The sequence below is a fragment of the Gekko japonicus genome, unplaced genomic scaffold, assembly GCF_001447785.1.
Source record: "Gekko japonicus isolate JY-2015 unplaced genomic scaffold, Gekko_japonicus_V1.1 scaffold2052, whole genome shotgun sequence".
Lineage (NCBI taxonomy): Eukaryota > Metazoa > Chordata > Lepidosauria > Squamata > Gekkonidae > Gekko > Gekko japonicus.
In genome coordinates this window covers 261,407-285,236 of record NW_015174899.1, presented here as the reverse complement: position 1 = coordinate 285,236, position 23,830 = coordinate 261,407, and the positions used below count along the sequence as shown (strand labels likewise).

General features: G+C 43.7%; 1 protein-coding gene across 1 annotated transcript in view; it reads right to left on the bottom strand.

Annotated features, from left to right (window-relative positions):
* Positions 1 to 207: 207 nt before the first annotated feature.
* Positions 208 to 23,830, bottom strand: part of LOC107121966 (microtubule-associated tumor suppressor candidate 2-like) — a gene marked incomplete at its 3' end in the record, with an annotated part of 33,387 nt that continues 9,764 nt past the window's right edge. Inside the window, exons 2-4 of the mRNA XM_015424987.1 lie at positions 22,754 to 22,994; positions 3,989 to 4,195; positions 208 to 293 (exon numbers count right to left, since the gene is read on the bottom strand). Of these exons, the coding sequence (XP_015280473.1) occupies positions 208 to 293; positions 3,989 to 4,195; positions 22,754 to 22,994 (534 nt within the window). The remainder of the gene's footprint in view (positions 294 to 3,988; positions 4,196 to 22,753; positions 22,995 to 23,830) is intronic.

Below are 23,830 nucleotides of genomic sequence, written 5' to 3'. Positions count from 1 at the left end.
CCATTTAAATCATCTGAAGCATCATGGAGGGACGACCTTTAGTTTCCCTTTCAGCTTCCTTTTGATTAATTCCCTCAGTTTGAGAAGTTTGAGAAATGTAGTGATGTTGTTGGACTTTGGGGGCAATCTTCCATTCATATAAACTCTAACATTAATAGCTCTGTGATTATTGTTTCCAACTAATACAACAACTCTTACATCTCATACCAGATCCAGGTTCACCTCCACTCCAGTTGGCTTCATGTTCAGCTGTTCCAAAGCATAATCATTTATAGTATACACAAACTTTATGACTGGAACGTATTAAACAAATCAATGTAAGTATAGTTAAAGTCTCCCATTATTATACAAGTTTCTCCTCTGGCTGCCTTCCTTATTTCTTTCTCCATTTAAGGTCATATTAAGAGTTTTGATGTCCTGACCTGAATGGTCCAGGCTAACCTGATCTTAGATCTCAGAAGCTAAGCAGGGTTGGCCCTGGTTAGTATTTGGATGGGAGACCAACAAGGAAAACCCGGGTCATTATGCAAGGGGAGGCAATGGCCAACTACCTCTGTTAATCTCTTGCCTTGAAAACCCTACAGGGTTGCTGTAAATTGGCTGCAATTTGATGGCACTTACACACACACAAGAGTTTTGATCAGAGTGTGGATGACAGTATGTCCCAATATTTGGATCCACAGTGATTCTGTGCAGCAACTATTGCTCTTAAGTTGTCCAGATAAATAGACTCTCCATTCAAATGAATGACCCATCCAATGTACTGAGCCATTCCACCCTGTGTGCATCATTCCCTGTCCCACCAGCTTTCCAAAATGCCTGCTATATCTACTCATTTAATATAAAGTTCTGGATTTCTATCATCTTCGCTCAGGGGCTTCTAGCATTTGCGTCTCCTTGGAGCAATTTTATGATGATGTGGATTTATAGGATTATTATGCCCTGCCTGTATGTGAAACTGTCACATGTACAGGGGGCTATGCAAACCATACACACTCATACATCCATATTTGACAGGGGATAGTTACAGCTGCTCCAAAGCATAATCATTTATAGTATACACAAACTTTATGACTGGAACGTATTAAACAAATCAATGTAAGTATAGTTAAAATCTCCCATTATTATACAACTTTCTCCTCTTGTTGCCTTCCTTATTTCTTTCTCCATTTAAGGTCATACTAAGAGTTTTGATGCCCTGACCTGAATGGTCCAGGCTAACCTGATCTTAGATCTCAGAAGCTAAGCAGGGTTGGCCCTGGTTAGTATTTGGATGGGAGACCAACAAGGAAAACTCGGGTCATTATGCAAGGGGAGGCAATGGCCAACTACCTCTGTTAATCTCTTGCCTTGAAAACCCTACAGGGTTGCTGTAAATTGGCTGCAATTTGATGGCACTTACACACACACAAGAGTTTTGATCAGAGTGTGGATGACAGTATGTCCCAATATTTGGATCCACAGTGATTCTGTGGAGCAACTATTGTTCTTAAGTTGTCCAGATGAATAGACTCTCCATTCAAATGAATGACCCCTCCAATGTACTGAGCGATTCCACCCCTGTCCCACCAGCTTTCCAAAATGCCTGCTATATCTACTCATTTAATATAAAGTTCTGGATATCTATCCTCTTCGCTCAGGGGCTTCTAGCATTTGCATCTCCTTGGAGCAATTTTATGATGTTGTGGATTTATAGGATTATTATGGCCTGCCTGTATGTGAAATTGTCTCATGTACAGGGGGCTATGCAAACCATACACACTCATACATCCATATTTGACAGGGGATAGTTGTTGTGGAGTGAATTTTGGAGATGTTCCAGATTGTGTGATCCCATTTTGATGCACTGGAATAAGTTATTCGTACCCTCTGCCAAAGGTCAGCAAAGTTGAAATGGGTGATCCTGCCCATCACTAACTGTAGGTATCCTAAGGGCTTCAGCATGCCCAGTGGGATTTTTTACGTTTTGCACTGAATTTAAACTTGCTCTTGAATCCTTGTTTAGTTTTAAAATGAAGCTTATAATTCTGCATGAGGGGGTATAGTTCAAGCAACAAAAGCCCAAAGCTCACTGAAATGCCCAGCTTTTATATTTATTATGTACCCCTTATTAGTTTATTTAAAACATTTATTAGCTGCCTTTCTTCCTTGAGAAGCTCAAGGTAGCTTACAAATATAGCATAAATCCTTTACGTAGTTTTAACTCCTACCTTTATGTTCTACAATTCAGAATTAATTCCTTAGTATAAATCCCAAATTAAAATTAATTGATAATTTTAGTATTATAGCTCAGAATGAGGTGCAAAAGATTAATGGTTTCTTGCAAGCAGGTGATCATTGGTATCTCAACACTGAATAAAACTGGAACTAGTATCTTCCCTACAAAGACAATTTTTTATTCTGGTTCAAAAGAATAGTTTGGTAAGAGAACAAACTTCTAGTAGTGTATAAATGGTTTTTACAAATCACACTAGGAATCTACAGATAAAGACCAGCATTCATGAGAAAACTGGCAAGGCAGTACATAGTGGTTAGTGAGACAAGATCTTCCCTAACAGGTTAGTGAGACAAGATCTATCAGCTTTTGAGTTAAAATACAACTGTACACAATACAAAAAAAATCAATAAAAACTTTAGAAACAACCACCCCATAAAAATAAAGTTACAATATAATCACAAAATCATGCTTGAACTAAATGCAGTAGTTTTAAAAATACAAATATATGCCCTGAGAAGCCAACACAAAGTTTACCATCACCGTATAATCATGACATTTTTCCAGAATATGAATTACACAGACAGACAATGCACACGCAAAATGCGTACACAGATACAGGATCTATATGGACAATCCAATCAGCACGTATAGGATGGAGTGGATGCAGCAGTCCTGTTCCACTCCACACTCATTGATTACATGTGCTCATACATAATCTTAATGTCTCTCTATACATAGCATTATTGCAACCGAATGCTATCATAAAGCCCTAAAGACATTCACTTATATTTTATTTCAGTATAAATGCTAAACTCAGAATTCACATCCTTTGATTTAATTACCCAGCCTACCATCGTTAGACTTTATTTTGGCCTATTTTTCTTTTATTTATTATCATTCATTTAAAATTAGCACAAACACTAAAAGATTTAGGACTCTCTTGCTTCCAAAAGCCTCTGGCATTTTATGCAAGCTGGCATCTTCCATTTGAGCCACTTAAAGAGTGATAACAGTTGCTTTGAAATTGACACAGCTCAGGCAAAAGCTGTTCTTCAAAGAGGAACTGGCATCAAAAATCCCCCAATCCCTGTCTGGGCTTTGAGCATGTGGCACAGATAGGTTTCACAACGAGCACAGTCAGGGTCGTGGGGCTATTTTGTACTTAATACAATTAACATTAGCTACAGAAAAATAGGATTTGATATGACATTTCAGCCAAGGGTTCTTCTCTACAGCTGAAAAGGAGACCATGGGGAAAGAGATAACAACAATCCTGATCCTATTTTAAATCCCTTGCATGATTTGATTAACTTCTTGAACTGAGCTTCTTTCGCTACACTGCAGAGATGTACAGAACAAGAGCAAACAAGAAAGAAAAGAGCACTTATTTCCACATTCCCCCCCAAACTACCTAAAGTTTATGGCTGCTGAGTGCTGATGCAGGATATCTGCTTGTGCTTATTTACTTACCTCAGCTTGTAAAATGGATAATTCATCAAAGAGGTTAAAAAACAACAACAATCAGCCTAGAATGCAGAACTGTGGGCAATGCATTTTTGAGGCAACCTGGAGAGTAATACCCTGCCTGTACAATTTGTCACCTGTAATTATTCATCCATCATTTCATAAAATTCAAAAGTTAGGCAATGAGGGTTCTGTTCCCACAGAAACAAGGGATTGAAAGGACACTAAAATGCCTTTCATCCCCCCCCCACCCTCTGCAATGAACCCCATTCATAGCATGAGCAGAAACCACATCATCTGACTTACGGTTGGCTGTCCTGCTTTGGTCGCTTTGGACACTGTCATTTGATTGGTTGCTTGAGATTGAGGAGACGCTCGAGCTTCTGACAAAACCAAATGCTGCTAGTTTAGCAGCTGGCAACCGTGAATAACCAGGTGGGCGAAGTCCAGATGGACATGGTTTGGGTAGATTTGACTTTATGGTGTTTGGAGTTGGGCTTTTCTTAAGATCAGCTGGGGGGGGAAAGAACACAGTGATGTGAATTGAAAACATACCATAAAAGGTCAACAGAAAACTAATACAACAGCAAAGGAAATACAAGAAGCACTGTGTTTGTTGAAATAAAAAGTCTTAAGAAATATCTTAATATCTTGCCCCCTTTTCAGAGAGCCAGCGGCTCCATGGAAGAACATCTGCTTTGCATGCATAAGATCCCAGGTTCACTTCTCAACATCTCCAATTAAAATGATCAGGTTTTAAGTAATATGAAAGACTTCTGCCTGAGATTCTGGAAAGCTGCTGCCAAATGGACAAGACTGACCTTGATAGCTCAATGGTTTGAGTCAAGTCAGCTTTTCCCGTTTAGAAATCCAGTGGTTCAAAAAAATCAACACACATCTGTGGTCTGTAACTATAAAACTGGGTCACAGGGCCCTCCCTTCTGGCTATTCTTTTACCATATAGACTCATATATAGAAAGGAGGAGTCTGGCAGTCATTCTGATGACTCTCCTCCTTCTCCAGTCCACAATCAGTGACCTTCCAAGAAACAGAACTAATCTTCCTTGGTTGCCTGCTCCCTTCGTTTAAATATCACAAGGAACACTGCACATGCTCCCTGAGGCCCTTCTAGCTGTGCTCCTTGCTGGTGGCTGCTGTCCCCTCCACTGAGGGCTGCCTTTTGTATGGGCGCTCTGCTGGCCTTCCTGCCTTGGCCTACCTAGCTGGGCTGGTGTTTACTGTTTGCACAGCCATACACTCTCCCCCTGGGGCTGGCCCCCCCTTCTAGCTGTGCTCCTGGCTGGTGGCTGCTGACCCCTCCACTGAGGGCTGCCTTTTGTATGGGCACTCTGTTGACCTTCCTGCCTTGGCCTACCTGGCCCGCCTGGCCTGGCTGTTGTTGCACAAGCATACACTCTCCCCCTGGGGCTGGCCCTCCCTTCTAGCTGTGCTCCTGGCTGGTGGCTGCTGTCCCCTCCACTTCCTGAGAGGGTCGTCACTTTCCCACTGTTTGGATAACTGAGCTGTATAACTTGCCTCTTCAGTGCAACAGATAGCTGTGCTGATGCCCAGGCAATGCTCATTGTCCTGGATGACTCTTGTTGGACATGATGTGGGTGTGGAGGCATAATAGACCTGAGCTTCCAGTCAGAATTCTCACACTAGGCATATTAACCTTCTGGCAAGAGGTATACCCAAAACATTTTAATTTATCCTGAGACAGAAATGCTCTTAGAGTTATCCAGAAGGAAATGCTCTTAGATAATCTGTGTTCCCTTTTAACCAACACTGGTACCAACCAATGTTCCCTCTAAGATGTAGAGTCTTGTGAGCAAAAATTCTACTTTGTGAGCTACTAGCATTAAAGTTGTGAGCAAGCGATTTGGCTACTGCATACATTAGTTTGCTCTGGAGCCCTCCTTCCTGAGCGGAGACAAAAATGTGTGAGCCGGAGGCTAAAGAACTGTGAGCTAGCTCACACTAACTCAGCTTAGAGGGAACAGTGGTACCAACACTGAGCAACACATTCCACACATATAATTGATCAAGTTGAGAGAGCAATAGAAACCCAAATATATTATCTTGCTTGAAAGTAAGGAAGTTTACAAGGCAAAGAGCTTCCTCTATGATAATGAAACTCTGAATCAATACAGAGCACTCAGGTTTATAGGTCAAGATAATCTTTTAACAATAACTTTCTGTCTCACCTGCTAGAGTTTACAATCTTACGTACAATGCACATACACATACTATCTACTACAATTATATAAATGTTTTGTCCCCATAGTGGCAATTCCTGTGGAATTTTTACTACTTAAAATGTGCATCCTTTTTACCATTCTCCAACTGTATAGAACAAATGCACACAGCCTCTGCCACATCCAAGGTTACATAGCAGTGGAAAGCAGATGCTCTGTGTTATTGAAGGTTTTAACTGTTCCTACTCAACACATGGAGCACGAGCATGAGACAGCACTTTAAATTACCTTTGTGTGAAGACCATAATGTATAACTGTCCCCCCAGCAAGGCCTAGGCTAGATGGTGACACTTCCATGCTAGACTCCTTCCAGTCCAGCTTCTGCCTAGGCCATGGGATGGAGATGGCACTGGTCACCCTCACAGATGCCCTCCAGAGGCATCTGGATCGGGGCGGCATGGTGGTACTGTTGCTGTTGGACCTGTCGGCGGCATTCAACACATTTGACTATCAATTACTGATCCACCGCCTCACTGACACTGGGATTCAGGGGCTTGCGTTGCAATGGCTTGTCTCCTTTCTCCAAGGTCAGGGACAAAGGGTGGCATTAGGGGATCAGATGTCCCAGAGGCACCCGCTGATTTGCAGGGTTCCTCAAGGGACAGTGCTATCCCCAATGCCATTTAACATCTACATGCGCCCCCTTGCCCAGATTGCCTTGAGGCACAGGCTGAGGTGTCACCAATACGCAGATGACACCCAGCTATATCTGTTGTTGGGCGGTCAGTCCGACTCTACCCCAGATGACCTGGACTGGGTGCTTCAGGACGTGATGGACTGGCTTAGACTGAGCCAATTGAAATTGAATCCAACAAAGATGGAGGTCCTGTGCCTGAGTCAGAGTGGGTCGGGGGTAGGGATCCCACTACCGACCTTTGATGGGGCGCCGTTGGTGCCAGCACCGAGGGTCATGAGTTTGGGAATGCTCCTGGATGCCACCTTAAAAATGGAGGCCCAGGTAGCAGCCACTGCCAAGGCAGCCTTTTACCATCTTTGGCTGATCAGGCAGTTGGTTCCCTTCCTCGAACACAATGACCTGGCAATGGTGATCCATGCTATGGTCGCCTCAAGATTGGACTACTGCAATGCTCTCTACAAGGGGCTGCCCTTGTCCCAAATCCAGAAGTTGCAGCTGGTGCAAAATGCAGCTGCCAGGCTGTTGATGGGTCTCTCTATACGAGAGCACATCCGGCCTGTGCTGAAGGCATTGCACTGGCTGCCAATAGCATACCGGTGCTAGTTCTGACCTTTAAAGCCTTATATGGTCGGGGGCCTGCCTACCTGAGGGACCGCCTTTCCCCATATGTTCCCCAGAGAGCACTCAGGTCAGGGTTGCAGAACCATCTGACTCTCCCTGGTCTGAAAGAAGCCAAATTGGCCTCTACCAGAGCTAAGGCCTTTTCAGTGGTGGCTCCATACTGGTGGAATGAGCTCCCAGAAGACATCAGGGACCTCTTACAGTTCCGCAGGGCCTGTAAAATGGAGCTCTTCCACCAGGCCTTCGATTAGGAGCCGCCACAAATGAACTATTAAAAACCGAATTGCTATGGCCTTCACGTTAATGGCATTAAGAACTACTAAGGATACTGGCTCAGCTACATTGGACCACCATACAGCAATTGCCATCTGCACTTAACTGCACTTTGTATGTACACTGTTATGTGAATTTTATAATATTGCATTTAGGCATCCATGTTTTATTGTATTTTTAATTGTTGTACGCCACCCTGAGCATGTGTTAGACTCGGGCCTGGTTTATGGTGACTCAGTGGCTTTGTTGTAAGTTTATTAGAGTTTAATGAAATGCTTGCCTAGTACAACTGCAACTTCTAGAAACTGTTTATCAATAAACATTTGGGGGCTTTTTGCTAAACTGCCATTTTTTGGTTTCACCTTTGAAAATGGATCAACACTATGGCACATGAGAAAAATAAAATATGTTTTTTGTTTAACTCTCCCCCCCCCGCCAGCTGGGAGGTCTCCAGGCCCCATCGGGAGGTTGGCATCTGAGGGGGGCGCCACGAGGCGTCGTCGCCTAGGGCGCACAAACCCCTTGGGCCGGCCCTGGATGCAGTATAGTTGTAACTCTAGAGCAGTAAGGAAACCTGCATACATACCTGGGGGTATGCATTCACCAAAGCTCAGGAAAGATGTCACTGTGCAGGCACATGACTAAGGACCAAACAAGACATGGCAGAGATAGGTCTTCATTGTTAAACATGGTTGATTTACACACTGCAGACTATACAGTTTGGGTCTGGGGGTCCCTACCCTGTGTACTATGTAACAGTCAGATATGACTTCAACCTTCCCCCCTTCATCAAAGGGCCAAATAGCACCCCTCCTGGACTGTTTGAGGTCAAGAAAATAGTGTGGGGGGAGCTGAAGCTCCTTATCCACATGTGCCACATTTGTGAGCCAAACTGGGCACAACCATGAGGGAATTAGGGAGAACCTGCAGTTCACATCTGACTGGTGAACAGGACATGGGGTTGAGAGCTCTAGGGATGGGCATGAACTAGGAAAATGTGCTTCAGTTTGTGGTTTGTGGTGTGCCTGGTTTGTAAACCACAGACCGTCATGAACATTTTGATGCTAGACAAACTGGTTTAGTTCATGAAATTCATGATGTCATGGAACACCCCCCCAGCATGCTAGAGACACCAAACTCGCATGAGATCTCCAGCTGACTCTCCTCTACCTGCCCTCCAAATTTGGTGAGGATTGGATTTACAGGATCCGAGTTATGCCCCCCCCCCACAGGGAAGGTGCCCCCATCCTCCATTGTTTGAAATGGAGGGGGGGGAACAGCAAAAAAGGCAAGGGCTATAGAAGTCTGGCAGAACAGAATCAAAGTCCCCAAGAACCTTTGCAGTAGAAACTAAAGGTGGGGGGCATTTTTGCAAGCCCAGCAGAACCAGTGCAATGTGCCCAGTGGAACCAGTGCCATTGTGGCACTGCAAACCCAATGGCCAGGAAAGTGCTTTTGGGGAAATGTCAGGCACAGGTTCAAAAGTGTACAGAATGGACCCCCTGCAAGCTACACACACCAAATGCACAGGTAACCTCACTCTGCTGCCCGCTCCTCTACAATCTCTCCAAGTTGGGGCTGGGACCCCCCAAAAGGTATCCCCAGTGCTCTCTCTGGAATAGACAGCTGCAGTTACTGGAGTCTATGGAATGGTACAAGAACAATCCAGTGACACCAAACCGAAATAGAAATTTCACCTGGGCAGATCCTCCCCAACCAGACACTAGAAGCAAGGAAGCATCCCCTCTATGCTTACAGCCCCCCAGGTCTCCAAAGGCAGGTTCTCAAGGACAGAAAGGCAGACATCCCCAGACTTTTGACAGGGGCTCCCCAAAGTTACCCCATGACAGCTTGGCAGGCACCCCAGCCCCACCAAATCAGTGAAAATCATAGTCAGGGGTCATTTCCTAGAAAAAGAGCTAGGGGGACTCATTAGCATAACTCATTAGCATATGCCACACTCCCTCCAGCTCCTCCTGTGATTGAATGAGGGGGAAGCAGAGGGTGGCCGGGAGCAGGGGGCGGGGCTTCCTGTGCCCCGCCCCCCACACCTCACCCGGGGGGATGGCGTCCCCTTGCGTCCCCCCCCCCGAAATGACCCCTGGGTTCCATTTAAAGTGTTGCAATGAGAGAAAGGCAAACTTTACAAGAGACTTCTGACAGGGGCTCCCCAAAGTTACCCCACGATGACTACTTGACGGGCACCCCAGCCCCACCAGACAAGCGGCTCTCGGTTCAGGCCCCAGGAGAGGACAGTCCTGCCACCAGGCTACGAAGTGGCTCTACTCCATGTGCAGGGGATGGATGCAGACCATTGTTGCCATGTGATACAGAGAAGTCTGAGGGAGTGGGTGGGTGGTGGCAACATCATCTGTGGCTACATGGTCATGGATGTCAGTGCCGACATGCTGGCAGAGATGAAGCGTGTGCTCCTGAAGGGTATTATGTGCTTGATGCACATGCTTGAGTTGGTGGTGAAGGATGCTCTGGGGCTGGGGAACACTGCTCCCCTTGAGATGAGGTTCTTGCTCAAGACTTCTCATGCAGCACCAGGTCTGACCATCTGCTGTGCAAGAGGCAGGGGGAGGGGGACGGAGAACTCCACCTACACCATGATTGTGCACTTTTGGAGCAGAAGAGCACAGTGCAGGATGTCATCTACTCTATGATCATCCAGCATGGAGACGAGGAGGTCAGCAGCAGCTCCCATGACTGGCTGACCCTCTCCCTAATGGTGTATGTCCTAATTCCCCTGATTCGAGGGCTAGACTGGACACTGGCCTCCACACTGGAGCTGGCTGTTCTCCCACAGGTCAGGACCTTGGCAGGGCCAGGGCCTTTAGTTCATGAGCCAGTTCGCCCATCTCTAGAGAGCTCTGGACCCAACCTATGTATGTCATAATGTGTAAACTGGCCCTTCATAGATATGTCCTGATCATGTAGAAAAAGAGGTTAGACCTCTGCTCTGGTTAGACCTCATTTGGGCACCAAAGTTTAAGAAGGATGTTGACAAGCTGGAACACATCCAGAGGAAGGCAACAAACATGGTGAGGGGTCTGGAGACCAAGTCCGATGAGGAAAGGTTGAAGGAGCTGCGTATGTTTAACCTGGAGAGAAGACAACTGAGAGGTGATATGACAGCCATCTTCAAGTATCTGAAGGGCTGTCATATAGAGCATGGAGCATAGTTGTTTTCTGTTGCCCTAGAAGGCTGGACCAGAACCAGAGGGTTGAAATGAAATCCAAAGAGTTTTCAGCTAAACATTAGGAAGAACTTCCTGACAGAGGGGTTCCTCAGTGGAACAGGCTTCCTCAGGAGATGGTGAGCTCTCCTTCTTCAGAAGTTTTTAAACAGAGGCTAGACAGCCACCTGACAGCAATGATGATTTTATGACTCACTATGAATTTCGGCAGATCATGAGGGGGAGGGCAGAAAGGGATGAGCCAATGCTCAGGTCTCATGGCTGTTTCTGATACGCCCAGGGTAATGCCAATTGCCACTTTGGGGTCAGGAAGGATTTTTTTTCCCTCCAGGCCAGATTGGCCCAGGGATTCTGGAGGCTTCTTGCCTTCCTCTGCAGGGACCACTATGGGAGTGGGGTGGGAAATAGCTGTGAATTTCCTGCATTTTGCAAGGGGTTGGACTAGATGTCCCTTGGGTGCTTTCCAGCTCTATGTTTTTGCTTTCTACTGTGCAAGCGACAAACAAGTAAAAAGTGCAGAATCCTTCCCAAAGCTTATTTCCCTGCTGCCTGTCTCCAAGTTGCTTTTCCCCACAGCTGAGCTCTGATTTCAGAAGTGTATAAAACCACCTGGAGAGAGGTATACTGTCCGCATTCATTACCTGTACACCCTATTTGTTCTGATTAACCCCCTCTTTCTGTGCATTTGGGCAAATACATTGTTTATACAATGTATAAACTGTTTGGATTAGGTTTGGTTCTCCACAATATCTCATGCCTCGGCTGCCAATATTTCCATATTTATAAGCAAAATCCAATATCATGAGTTATGCAACTGGAATATACACAAATAAACAATATACACATAAATAACATGGCTGTTTCTGATATGCCCAGGATCTTGGTATCAGGAAGAGAGAAATAATTTCCCTCCCTAACAACCACCTGCACAACCACTTCACAGTCCCCCAGCGTTTCCTTTTGACCCTAGAATAGGTGATACTGGAAGTTGTGGGACCATGTGGACGAAAAGCCATGCAGATAATAAGTTGAAATGAGGAGGGGGCAGCTCCGCCAAAGCAATGTGAGCAGAAGAGGAAAGAGCAAGATTTTGGGGTGGGGGGTGATCAAATGGAGCTCCTGCAGTGTAGCAATCCAGGGAAGATCTGTAGCCATAATCTTTAGAGGAAATAAATTGCAGCAACTGACATAGGTAAAGGTACAGGTTTCCCTTGCTCGAAAGATAGTCGAATCCGACTCTAGGGGGTGGTGCTCATCTCCGTTTCCAAGATGAAGAGCCAGCGCTGTCCGAAGACGTTTCCGTGGTCATGTGGCCAGCATGACTATATGCCAAGGCACACAGAATGCTGTTACCTTCCCACTGAAGGTACTACTTGCAATTTCTTGCTTTCAAACTGCTAGGTTGGCAGGAATTGACATACAGGATGATATAACGGTGAGGCTTCTCACTGGAACAGTGAGCAATCAGTATGGGGTGGGGCCGTGCAGAAGGTCCCAGGATCAATCCCTGGATCCTGGCATTTCCAGATAAAATGGATCAGGCAGTAGGTAATGTGAAAGACCTCAACCTGAAACCCAGGAGAGCCCCTTTCCAGTCTGAGTAGACATTACTGATCTTGCTGGAACAATGGTCTGATTCACATGTGACCATATGCGGGAAGCAAACCTCCCTGATTTTTCACTACCTTCTGCATCCAGTAAATCCATCTGAACTGTTTTAAATAAGGAAATGAATATACACACAACATGAGATATATGTATGCATCATAGTGTCAGAAATAGAGAACTAATTTCCAGCTTACCTGCGTCTAATATTTGTCTCCATTAATTTATTATTATAAAAGCAAAAAGTGCCCCAGTTGGGGATTCACACTCATAATCACACTTGTAGCAACCTCCCATGGTACCTCTTTAAATGATGACCAGTAATAAAAATGTGATTGCCCATTCCCCCAGCACACCACTCCATTATCCAAATTCAGTCACCCAGTGAATGCAGTAACAGCTTGAAACTAATAAACTTTTTATGTCTGGCTCTGATGCTTCTGTAAGCACAGAAAAGAGATGTTGCTTACAGCTGCTTTGGGGTGAATACTGTTAGTTTTGCTCTTCCACGCTGCGTTGTGCTGCAGAGCAAGAGTCTGCTTGAAGCAGAGATAAAATCTTCATTACAGCATATTGGGTCTCCCCCCGGTATTGCAATATGGCATCTAAAACTTGCTTTAGTTTCATGTTTAATGAGACAATACACATGGCATAGGCCTTGAGGTTAAGGGAAAAAATAGTAAATATTGGTCTTGGTGGCACAGCACAATAGCAGGCATAGTCCTGGGCCCAACTAACTTGATAGCAGTTGTAGGAAGATGAGGAGCAGCTGGCTGGCAGGCAAGATGCCAGAAAATTCACATATGCAGATACTCTGTGCATAATTTTCTTTTGCTGTTATTTAACTGTTTGCCTCAGTCCCCTCTGAGATTTTCTTCCAGACAGGAAAGCTGAAGCTACAATAAGATACTGTGGAACTTTTTCTCTTTTGATCTCGTGGGATTACATGACAATGGATTCATCTTGGCACAATTCTGCAGTGGCCTGAGTTGTATTTCAGAACTATTACACATGGTGAAGTAGCCCAGGCTGTCTTTGAGCACTCTAGATGGAGGAGCTATAGATATTTTGTATGTCTGAGGTCCAGAACATGATTTCTCATGTTGTAAAGAATTGAGATCTAACACCTAATTCTCAAGTAATGTCTGCCATTTTCACAGTCTACTTTATAGAATACAAATAGGAATGGGAAAGAATTCCCCTTCCACTGGAATCTGGGCTGGAAACATGGCTTCCAATAGGACTGGGCAGGCCAAGACCTGCTTCCTTTCTGGCAAGCTGCAGGCTCATTCCAATGCAACAAATGAGAAGTGCTTTGGATTCTACTTCCCTCTCCCAGAAAGGCAAGAGTTATGCATACAAGATGGGGATTTGTGCAGTGTCAGGGCTATGCTAGACTTCCCATGTATCCCATCAGAGTAGCAAGTACGCAGTTCTTATGTATCCTTCACTGAATCAGAGACTTTCTCCTTCTTGAGAAAGTGGATCATGTGTTGCATCCAATGATACAAGGTCTGCAGTAGAGCAAAGGGCCAGGAAAGTATCTTCCCCTTTGCTTTTTTTTTGCCCCCCCCCCCCGGCTGTCTCTCCCAGTTGTAATCTCAGGAACTCATGTGCTTTAGAGTCAGAGTCAATCTTTTCTTTTTTACCATGTAGTTTGAAAACGATGAATTCTGGAATTAACCATCTATAGGCAATGCTGTTTGCCAATCTCTTCTCTTCTTCTCTGTTTGGAGAAAAAGGATCAAATCTTTATATTTCTTCCTCTTTTGTCTTATTTCAAATGGGATATCTTTTAGAATCCTGATGGTGTTGTCCCCCATTTTCAAGGGTACTCCAGTAGTTGCTTTCAGGATTAAATCCCTCACACGTGTCTTCAAGAATCTAACCACTATCTCCCCAGGCAGATTATTTTTCTTGATGTATACGGAATAGACCCTATAGACTACATCCATTTCGCTTACAATATAATCCGCTTTCAAATCTGTAACTGGGGCTAATGCTTCACTCAAGAGTTGCTTTAGATTCTTGTCTTTTAATTCTGGGACTCCTTGGAACCGGAGGATCAAAGTTTTTCTCCATTTGCAGCTGTAGAAGTTGAGATTCTTCCGAAACTTGCTTTCCCCCCAGCTTTTGCACCTTTTTCTTAACTTTTTTAGTGTTAGCGTCTATTTCCTTCACCTTCTCAGCTGTTTGCTCCATCATTTTTGAAGTTTCAGTCAATTGGAGATGCTGAATTGCAAGGTTCTGATTTAGAGTTGTCAGCTGTTGGTTAATGTTGGTCATCTGGTCCAGCGGAGGGCGCAAGGAATCTGTCAACATTTTGGAGAACTCAGTGACCTCTTCTGGTCGAGGGCTCATGCTCCCCGCTAGTTTCACTTTTGCTAGTTTGTCTTTCTCCGTCTTCTTCCCCGCCATCTTTATGGATTGTTTACTTATTAAAAAGCTATCTGCGCTCTGGTAAGTCTCTCAAAACAGATTTCAACGCTTTTGCTTCCGCTCCCCCCTTGGTATATCATTTTTTAGTTCATGCGTATGGGAGGGGCCCCTCCCCCGCTCGCTTTTATCGCCGTTTCCAGGGGGAGCTTTTTAAAAAATTCTCGTCTTCACTTTAACCCGACTCACTGTTCATTGTTGGTCATACGACCTCGCTCAGAACCCATTTCAACTACTCGATCTCCGACGCTTGTCCCGGTCAGCGGCGCTAGTTCCATACGGACACTCAGTGACAGGACCATCGGGGCGGAATCGCTTGTCCCGGTCAGCGGCGCTAGTTCCATACGGACACTCAGTGACAGGACCATCGGGGGGAAGAGCGCGTCAATTCCCCAGCATCGTGCTGATGAAGAGGTTGCCCCTCAAAAGCCCTATTGCTAGGAGCCTTTTGCCAAGGCTCGGGGGTGGTGGTGACCTATCGCCCACGCCTTCCCATCTACTGATGCGCAGATCACATCCCCGGGAGGTCCGGGAGATGCATCCACCAGTGTGTTGCCATAAACCAGAAGTCCTATCTTTTCCTTCGCTGTATCAGAGGAGGGCCTCATAGACAGGGGGGTAGAAACTCTGGAAACCAGCATTATTTGACACCATGACATCCCTTCCATTTGTGTACCTGGAAGTGACATCAATATGTCAGTGACACTCTAGGAATTTCCAAAATCTCTATAGTTTCTAACACAGAGGTTTAGAGATTCCTAGAGTATCACAGAATGCTGTGACATCACTTCCGGGCATGCTTCTAGACTGAGCAGCCACATGACTGTGGCTTCTCTCTTATTTTTTTCTCCTGCTACTCCATTGAATGGCAGCAGAAGCCTGGAGTCAGAGGACAGGAGTTGCCACCCACAATGGCAAGAAATCTGGCACCTGAGCCTAAATGGATCCAAATAAGAACATAAGAACAGAAGAGATGCCAATGTTGGATCAGGCCAAAGGCTCATCCAGTCCAACACTCTGTATCACACAGTGGCCAGAAATACCAGTGCCATCAGGAGGTCCACCAGCGGGGCCAGGACATTAAAAGCTCTCCCACTGTTGACCCCCCCCCCAAGCACCAAGACAGAGCATCACTTGCCCCAGAGTCCCTATCTATAGCTTGTGGCTAATAGCCACTGATGGACCTCTGCTCCATATGCTTATCTAATTCCCTTTTGAAGCCGTCCATGCTTGTAGCCGCCACCACTTCCTGTGGCAGTGAATTCCAAGTGTTAAACACTCTTTGGGTGAAGAAGTACTTCCTTTTATCCGTTCTAACCCGACCGCTCGGCAATTTCATGGAGTGCCCACGAGTTCTTGTATTGTGAGAAAGGGAGAAAAGTACCTCTTTCTCTACCTGCTCTTTCCCATGCATAATCTTGTAAACCTCAATCATGTCACCCCTCAGTCATCGTTTCCTCATAGGGAAAGTGTTCCAACCCTTTTATCATTCGAGTTGCCCTTTTCTGCACTTTTCCCAAAGCTATAATATCCTTTTTAAGGTTTGGTGACCAGAATTGCACACAGTATTCCAAATGAGGTCGCACCATTGATTTATATAGGGACATTATGATATTGGCTGATCTGTTTTCAATACCCTTCCTAATAATCCCCAGCATAGCATTGGCCTTCTTTATTGCAGTCACACACTGTGTCGACATTTTCAGTGAGTTATCTACTACGACTCCAAGATCTCTCTCTTGATCAGTCTCTGCCAGTTCAGACCCCATCAACGTGTATTTATATTTAGGATTTTTGGCTCCAATGTGCATCACCTTGCACTTGGCCACATTGAACCCCATCTGCCATGTTGACGCCCACTCGCCCATCCTTGACAGATCTCTTTGGAGTGCCTCACAATCCTCACTGGTTTTCACCACCCTGAACAACTTCGTATCATCCGCAAATCATAGGTCTAGAGCAAGGTCCTCCCTACCTAGCATCACAACGTCTTCTGATGCTGTGATTGGGAAGTATTATTACCATACATATGTTCAGGACTGAATGGCTGTTGGTAAAAACCCCACTGCATTTCTGGGGGATGAATTGGATAAGGTATTCCAAAGTCTGTTGTCCTCATATAGTTTAGACTGAGCTCTACAAAAAATCTTTAGGGCAGAACCAGTAGGTTCCACCCATCTCTAGATGTAACAACTCCAGCCTCTCAAGCAACAAGATCTCTGTGAGGTGTTCCTGAACCTGAACTCCCCTTTCAAATGAAGAAACAGATTCACACACTGGGTTCCTTCAGTCACAATGGACAAAGTCACAGACCTTTGATTGTTAACATCGTTCTTAGCTAAAACTTTTGCAATGCAAAGAAAGTGACTGCTTCATTATGGAGGTGTTGGAGATGGTGTCTCCTTGCCTACATAGAATCCTCTGATGGAAAAGACTATTCGTTTAGTAGCAGTGGGTCGCTGAATGGAAACACAATCCTAGGAACCTTTCTGCCAACTTGGTCCTTAGAGGCAACGTGATACCTGGGCCAGATAACATAGATGGCTCATTCTCCTGTGTATAATTTATGTAGAAAATTTCTACACCCCCCTTCCAGAGAAGCTCTTCAAGGCTGCTTACAAAGTAAAATATAAAAACACAAAACATTATAATAACTATTAACAGTTAAGAAGAGAAGAGATTGGATTTATACCGCACCCTTCACAACCCAAAGGTGTCTCAGAGCGGCTTACAAACTCCTTTCCCTTCCCCTCCCCACAACAGACACCCAGGCTGTGAGGTAGGTGGAGCTGAGAGAGCTCTTGACAGAAACTGCTCTTTTTCAAGAACAGCTCTTATCAGAGCTATGGCTTGCCCAAGGTCATCCAGCCAGGTGCAAGTGGAGGAATGGGGAATCAAACCCGGTTCTCCCAGATTAGAGTCCGTGTACTTAACCACTACACCAGACTGGCTCTCAAGGTATCAATATTTGAAACCCAGCATATAACACTGAGCAGCTTATAAGGAATCTCATAAAACAGTTCTTTTAGAAGACTATAGAAATGATGTTAAAAGATGAAGCCTTTAAAGCAAAGCCTAGGTGAAAAAGAGCGTTTTGGCCAGATGCCTGGAAAAGAATAAGGTAGGTGCCAGGCAAAGGGGGAAGGCCAGTCCACAGGGGTTGTGCTACAGTTAAAATAGAATATACGTCTTCACCTGCCAACAGTGCCCTTGTGATCTTTACAGCCGGTATCTCTCTCTACACAATTGAACATATACAAATATGACATTGTAAAGGTCAACTATCAGACACAGGGGGAGAAATGTTATAGTCTCTCAGAACATTATTTTATTTTTGGAATTAGAACTACCACTGCTAAAGTTTTTCATAGTGACTGAATCTGAGTTCACTTGCAAAAGTAATTGTGGTGTCCTAATTATCATTTCATGCATATAGAAACCTCTCTGTTGGGTGTGTAGACCCTCATTAATACCAGGGAGACACCTAATTCCGGGTGGAGTTTGTATTTTAACTCTTGCAGTTTGTTTGCCTTTATCTTTTATGTATGTAGTTAAATAAAACACACTGTTCACAACTGGCTCTCATTTTAACCATCCAGTATAAAATTTCAGTATAAAATTCAATATAAAAGACAAATAAGTGGGTTCTAGATTAACTTAAGCCTAGAAGCTAAAATGACTAAACTGAGGCTATACTTTGGACACATTATGAGAAGACAAGAGTCACTGGAAAAGACAGTAATGCTAGGCAAAGTGGAAGGCAGCAAAGGAAGACCCAGCATGGGGTAGATTGACTCAATCAAGGAAGCCACAGCCCTCAGTTTGCTAGACCTGAGCACACAGGACATTTTGGAGGTCATTAATTCATAGTCACCATAAGTCAGAAGCGACTTGATGGCACTTAACATACACATAAAATCTTCCAACTTTTATCCTGTTTATTTGAGGAAATTACCTTTCCAGAACTCTTTCCTTTCTTTTAGCTGAAGCTGCCATAGCCTGAAGCTGCAATTGTCTGCTAGCAAAAGGATGTTGTGTACCACGGAACAATGGCCTGTCTCCAGTAAAAGCAATTGCTAGTCTCTTTCATACATTCTGACTGGGGAGAATGAATGACATGGCAAGCTCTACCCGGACCTACATTCCAATGAGAACACATGTGTTAGGAGTAGGGCTCATCACTGTGGTCCCATTCCCCCATTCCCCATGTGCTTTCATTCTTCCAAATTTTATTCTTCCAAATTAAAGGACTGCTGCAAAGCAGCTGACTGCACTATAGAGATTCTTGTTCCCTGTTTCTGTTCTTCTTAACCTGTCTTACCTTACCCTGACAAAATGCCTTCCTTTGCTAGTTTGCAGAGGATAATGGCTGAGAAAGCTACTATTTAGTGCTTGCGTTTCATCATCTCTCTTCTTTGTGGGACAGTTATCTGAGCCTTTTCTCAATTCCATTGCTCTAATGCTACATAAAACCATTAAGGCAGATGAAAGGAGATACGACGCAACTCAACAGTGTGTCAAATTAGAGGAAATATGTTGGCAGAGATACGGAGCATCACATTTCTGAAGAGTAATGGATGATTTTCAAATTTACCACATTATCACAGAAATAAATTCAAGTGATCTGGAGAGATTTATATCACTTAGTGTTGCATTTTCCCCCTATTAGAATGATAATTTCAAAATTATCTCACTTTTCCCTCCTCCTTTAGGATTATGAGCATATACACGAGAAAATAATCAACAAAATGGTGTTTACTAAACTGACAGCCATTTGAGCATCGATAAAGGACAAAGCAAATTTTGAACTGATATAAATGTACTTGATACAGTTCAGGTCACAATCAATATTGTTATAATTAGAACGATCAGAGCTGAATCTACTCTAAAGCTCCTTTAAAAAACCCCAATACTTCCCCCATCCATGTCAATGGAGAGTACCAAAAGCATCTGACACTCCAATTTTGGTCACTGCTATTATGTTGAAATACTGGCACTGATGCTATTAGGATGCTTCAAGACCCAATGAGAAAGGTAGAAATATAATTATCTTTGATGTGGTACAAGAACTGGAAAGGAACATCCTCTTTCCTTCTCAGTGGACGTATATTAACTTCTGCCCTTGAACTCTTCATAGTCATGCCAACAGGCTTCATGAATGGGACAAAGACAACAGTGGACATTTGCAGAACCCTGCAGGAAAGACCACTGAATAACACATTATGCCTGCCATTTAGGTGCCACCAAAAATGGTATCTCCATAGCAATTTCTTCCCCTTCTCACTTGCAGCATCTAGGAGCCTTAGACATATGACACAGTCAGTTTTCCCACCTCTTTGTCATGGCAGTGGTTACTTTTGGAACAGAAAAAGTAGCTCACAGTGAGGAGTTATGGATAACATCAAATGGCTGTTACAGCAAAAAGAGGAGAAACTCAAGATGGGGGCACCACAGCTGCTGTGAAGATGCACAAACATCCATTACTGTCCTGCAGGATACTTCTGCAAAAGAGGTATGCAACCTTCTTGAGAAGCTTCCCTTGTCTTACCAACATACCAAGCAGGAACCTCCAATGTTATTTACACCCCAAATCCAATAACAATTGAATTCCTAGATCAACTATTTCCATTGTGTGTGGTTTCTTGATCACTTTCTTAATCAGCTCCAGTCTCTCAACAGGACATCTGTACTGATCAAAATGCCTGAACTTGGATTGTAATCATTTTGTGCATGCATGGTCACACAAGGCTTTGCCATTCCCTCTGTCTCCACCTCTGCAATGCACCACAGAATTTCTTTTGTCTGAAGAAAACGAATTCTTATGCCCAAAGGAGGAAAAAATCAACTTACAAAACAGCTTTTTTGTTATTTTTATTTTGTATTTCCAAAAGGTGTGCCCCTTCCCAGCTAAGAAAGGCTTGACCATGTACATTTCATTCCTAGTTTTGTGGTGTTCTCTGCAAAGTAATGCACTGAGTCCTTACCCAGTGCATCAAAACTGCAATTGGCCAAGCCTTGGAGGAGGAAATGGGAAAATGTTGCCAGCTAATGAATGCCACAAAGTGCTCAAGCACAAAAGCCACATATACAACCTAACTTAGCTGCTGTCAAAAGAAACATTCCATGTTGTCTAATCAAGCATCTGCCAACTACCTTTCACAAGCCAGTGTGGGCAAGAGTCTAACTCTCAATTTCTTGCTTCATTCTTCCCAAGAATAAAGAAACTGACAATGTTTGGGGCTATTCACTGGGAACATCAGAAAAAACACACAATACAATATGATTCAATAACATATTCCCTTTATATACAGGAGTAACAGATCAAAGGAAGAAATGCAAGACTAAAGTGAAAAATATAAAAGACTTAACAGTGTAATGCAAACTGTTCTTGAAAAAATGTTTTCACATCCAAGGGAAAATAGACATGAGATAGCAAAAACTGAAATAATATGTCTTTTCCAAGAATACTGGAAACACTGAAAGCAATCACTCCAGGAAAAGTCGTGTGTAATTTGAAGTCAATTAAACTCAGAGCTCCCAAAGCTGCTGAGATTAACCTTCAGAATCTTGAAACAAATAATAGAAAGACTGGGTTGAATCCAACATGTTTATGAATGGAATGAAGTTTTTTTTACTACCTTCTCCTAGATGTCCCCTAAGGGATATTTCAGCTGATACCTCCTTCTTACTGGTAACCTCCCATGTTGTATGGCATAGCATGCAAGAGGGGCCCTGTTTGACTCTTATTATCAGCTCTTCAAGGGACACAGGGAGCTCCTGGGGGAAGGGAAAAAGCAAATTTTGAACTGATATAAATGTACTACATTGACAATCTTTGTACATTGTTCATATTTCCCACACAGTATAAACAGGTTCTTTTGCCACAACAATGAGATTCAATCCTACCAAGAATTAAGTTTTATTTAAAGCACAAGTCTTCCAAGCTACCTCTTGATACAGTTCAGGTCACAATCAATATTGTGATGGACAGTAAATGGTTAATGATTTAAACCAGTATGAGAACCTTGAGTGACAGGGGATTCAAACAGAATCATACGGTTAAGAGTGTCAGTAAGAAGTGGAAGTTAAGAAATGAGAGTTGACTGGGAAGGAAGGTTAAGAGAGTGAGAGGGTTAAGAAGGATCCCCATTCAACCCTGAGGGAAATAACTCCTAGTAAAAGGGGGTGATCCCTATTCAGTCTGAGGGGAATAGCTCCTGGAGAAGGGGGTGATCCCTATCAAGTGATTAAGAATGGATGAATATTCCTGCCTTCACCAACTTTTTAAGTGCTTTTTAAGCAGAGACTGCTAAGAAATCTCTGCTCAGTGTTTAAAAACCTGTTTGTGTTTGTGACAAACTACTTATTGCTTATATTTATACACAGTTACCTCATTCCTGTTGGCTGTTCACCTCCTATGTCCTAAAACTGATACCTATTTGACCATTTCTCCTAATAAGTATAATAAAATAGTTTGTTAATTTTGAATTACCATCAGCCTCTCATGTGCTATTATTGACCAAAAAATAAAGAAGGATTTTAGTTGGTCCCTTAGATCCCTAGACTGGGTCAGCACAGATCTATATACATTTAAACAACTGAGTGGGACAGACAAAAACAAAGAAAGAAAAGGGCTGCCTAGTCAAGAAGAAGATAAAGAGATCCTGGGGAAATTGACATAGCAGTAACACTAGCTTTCATGAACTCACTCCATTCATGGAAGCATTCGATCCAAACCATTCTACTGAATAATTTTATAATTACTTTCAATACTGGACATATTAGGGGAAGTTCCTATTGCTACCAAGAGAGTGGAATTCTAAATACTCAGAGTGTTTTCAGATCGAGGTGGCATGGTTGAGTGATTGGTAACTATTGGGGAAACCTCAATCACGATAACACAAGTTGAACGATGATTGGTAACTAACCTCAATCACGATAACACAAGTTGAACCAGAAAAATGTTCCAAAATGCAAAACACCATTCAAATAAATTAAATTAAAATATTATTCAAAGTAAGGCAATGACATTGATTACCTGTAGCATCAGGATGGAAAAGTGTGGGAGAGCTCGTTATTGGACCTTGTTGATGGATGCAGCTTGCAGAAGACCTTTGACTGGCGATCAAAATCCTACTTTTTGCAGATGGCAGCCTGGAAACTGCCCCCAGGCCCAACTGGGGCTTAAGTATCATGGCTGAACGATAAAAGCTTGGAGGTACCTCATAATGGGCATATGGTGGAGGGCAAAATTCTTCTTTCACGGGCCTTTCCCCAACCTACATGAGAATGCAAGAAATGTTAACTGCAAAAAGATAATTCTGAGATCTAAAATATATGGGTCACGTCACTGCTTATAAGAACTGAGCTAATGTTTCCCAGACTGATCATTAGTCTGGGTTTTGTGCAAAGCAGAAAGAAAAATGTGATGATCTCTGTAACAATATGGTGGCCTTCCAGTGCAACCCTAAACAGATGCAGTCAGAATCCTACTTAAGTCTATTCAGTGGGGCTTACTCCCAGGAAAGTGTTCTTAACATTGCACTGTAACCCTAGTTTTCATACCCTAATGTCAAACAGCAGCCATCCATTTTAATTATTTTTTTTCTTCATTTATAACCTGTCTTTCGCCCCCCGCCCTCGATCGGGACCCTAAGTGGCTTAGGGATGCCAGCCTCCAGGTGGGACCTGAGGATCCCCCGGAATTACTGTTGTTCTCCAGACTACAGAGTTCAGTCCCCCTGGAGAAAATAGATGCTTTGGAGGGTGGACTTTATGGCATTGTACCCCACTGAGGTCCCTGTGCTCCCCAGGCTCCATCCCCAAATCTCCAGGAGTTTCCCAACCAGGATCTGGCCACTGTACCCCCCCATGCCCTGTCAGTCCCCAGAGGGGACCTGGCAACTCTACTTACATCATTCTCCTCTCCTCCATTTTATCCTGACAACAACTTGTTCATTGTGACATGCCTTTCATTATGTAGGATACCAGGAAAGGAAACTGAACCAGTGAAATTAATTAACTATTTTTAATTGCAGGATAAACAAAGGAAGCCTATTCTAGTGTGCTCATCACTCAATGTTTTAAGAAGACAAATAAGAAAACATTTACTGTT